This window comes from Microtus ochrogaster, chromosome 5, assembly GCF_000317375.1.
Source record: "Microtus ochrogaster isolate Prairie Vole_2 chromosome 5, MicOch1.0, whole genome shotgun sequence".
NCBI classification, from domain to species: domain Eukaryota; kingdom Metazoa; phylum Chordata; class Mammalia; order Rodentia; family Cricetidae; genus Microtus; species Microtus ochrogaster.
In genome coordinates, this window is record NC_022012.1 from 91,967,115 (window position 1) to 91,969,226 (window position 2,112).

General features: G+C 44.5%; 1 protein-coding gene across 1 annotated transcript in view; it reads right to left on the reverse strand.

Moving 5' to 3' along the window:
• Scn11a (sodium voltage-gated channel alpha subunit 11) overlaps window positions 1–2,112 on the reverse strand; it is a 72,305-nt gene that overhangs the window by 4,954 nt on the left and 65,239 nt on the right. Inside the window, exon 24 of the mRNA XM_005348214.1 lies at window positions 1,415–1,515. Within this exon, the coding sequence (XP_005348271.1) occupies window positions 1,415–1,515 (101 nt within the window). The remainder of the gene's footprint in view (window positions 1–1,414; window positions 1,516–2,112) is intronic.

Consider the following 2,112-nt stretch of genomic DNA (forward strand, 5'->3'; position numbering starts at 1 on the left):
TGTGATGGGCGGTGGTGTGATGGGAGAAGGTGTGATGGACAGAGGTGTGATGGGCAGTACTGTGATGGGCGGTGGTGTGATGGGCAAAGGTGTGATGGACTGTGGTGTGATAGATGGTGGTGTAATGGACGGTAGTGTGATGGGCGAAGGTGTGATGGGCGGTGGTGTGATGGGCGGTGGTGTGATGGATAGAGGTGTGATGGATGGTGGTGTGATGGGCAGTGGTGTGATGGGCAGTGGTGTGATGGGTGGTGGTGTAATGGGCGGTGGTGTGATGGGAGAAGGTGTGATGGACAGAAGTGTGATGGGCAGTACTGTGATGGGCGGTGGTGTGATGGGTGAAGGTGTGATGGACTGTGGTATGATGGGCGGTGGTGTGATGGGCGGAGGTGTGATGGGCGGAGGTGTGATGAACTGTGGTGTGATGGGTGGTGGTGTGATGGGGGTGGTGAGGGGTTGAGGTAAAGCAGCTCATGTAGGCTTCAACAATATAAAGATGAGCCTTTATGTCTGCATCTGCATTTACTCAAGAGAAGAACACAGAGAACATCTACTTATCTTGGACAAAATGGAACAGACAACTTCAAGGCTCCATTTGTCCATTCTGAATAATTAGAGCTTCAGCAAAACTCTGCATTAAAGCAGTTCTCTGCATTAAAGTCCGTTGTTAATTCTGGTTGGAATAAGCTAGAAAAACAGCATCCCAGCCTAACAATTACTAAAGATGGAGAACTGATTACTTCATAGGATGACTGGGAGTGACATTGAACATTGACTCCTGTTTTTAAGTTTTAAATTTTTTAAGATTTATTTTTGCTGGATGTAGGGATGCATGCCTTTAATCCCAAGTACTTGAGAAACAGGCAGAAGGGTCTCTGTGAATTCAAGGTAACCTGGTGTATATAATGAATTCCAGGCCAGCCAGAGCTACATAGAGAGACCTGTGTCAAAAGAACATTAGTATATTGTCTAGGTTCTTCATAGGGAAATAATGAATATGCATGTCTAATTTTCTTTTTTTATGTCTAATTTTCTTAAGGACTTGGGTGCCTCTTGGTTTTTTTTTTTTAAGTTCTATGATAGCATGTGTAAATTTTTTAAAGATCCTGGGGGCCTGGAGAGAAGTCTAAGCCGTTAAGAATGTATGCTACTCTTACAGAGGACCAGAGTTCAGTTCCTAAGCATCCCTATCAGGTGGCTCACAACTGCCTTTAACTTCAGCTCTGGGGATCTGATGCCCTCTTCTGGCCTCTGTAAGCACTGCACTCACATGAGCATACACACTTCCACAAATAATTTAAAAACAATACAATAAGAATTCTTCCTTTAAAAATTAACAGGAGACTTTTTAAAGAAACCTGCGCCCCTTGCAGTCTTGCACCCTGAGTGTGTATTTAGCAGCGGTTGCTCTCACCAGCGGTCTTGGGATGGGTTTTTGAGGCTTTTTGGTTCCTAACTTTTTCATTGCGTTATAGTATTTCTTCTGTTCTTCTGTCATAAAAATGTCTTGGCCACCTAAGTGCACGGAGAAATCAACAGCTAGTTAGCCACCACCAGCCATCTTACAAATCAAGTACTGAAGTTTTGGAAATAATTGTGTAAAGTTACAGGTCATTTTCATCAATAGTTCCTATTCCAAAGGGGGCTGAAAGAATATGGACCAGGGACCAGAAAGAAAATTGATTTTAGAATAAGGGATGACAAAGGCAGTTGTGAACTACTCAAGTGAGGTGCTGGACCCAAACTCTGGTCCTCTGCAAGAGCGGTGCATGCTCTTAGCCTCTGAGCCATCTCTCCAGCTCCCTCCCTGTAGAACTTTTAATGTTTCATCATCTCCTGTGCTCTTGAGACCAATTTTCTCAGTGTAGAAAAGAGAAAGAAAGATATCAGAAGAGAGGGGAATGAACCACCAGACACCTGTTCCTACATCTGTGCTTCCTTGTAGCTTTGAACTTGGAGTAGCGCTCTCTCTCTCTCTCTCTCTCTGTCTCTCTCTCTGTCTCTCTCTGTCTCTCTCTCTCTGTCTCTCTCTGTCTCTCTGTCTCTCTCTGTCTCTCTCTCTCTGTCTCTCTCTCTGTCTCTCTCTCTGTCTCTCTCTGTCTCTCTCTCTCT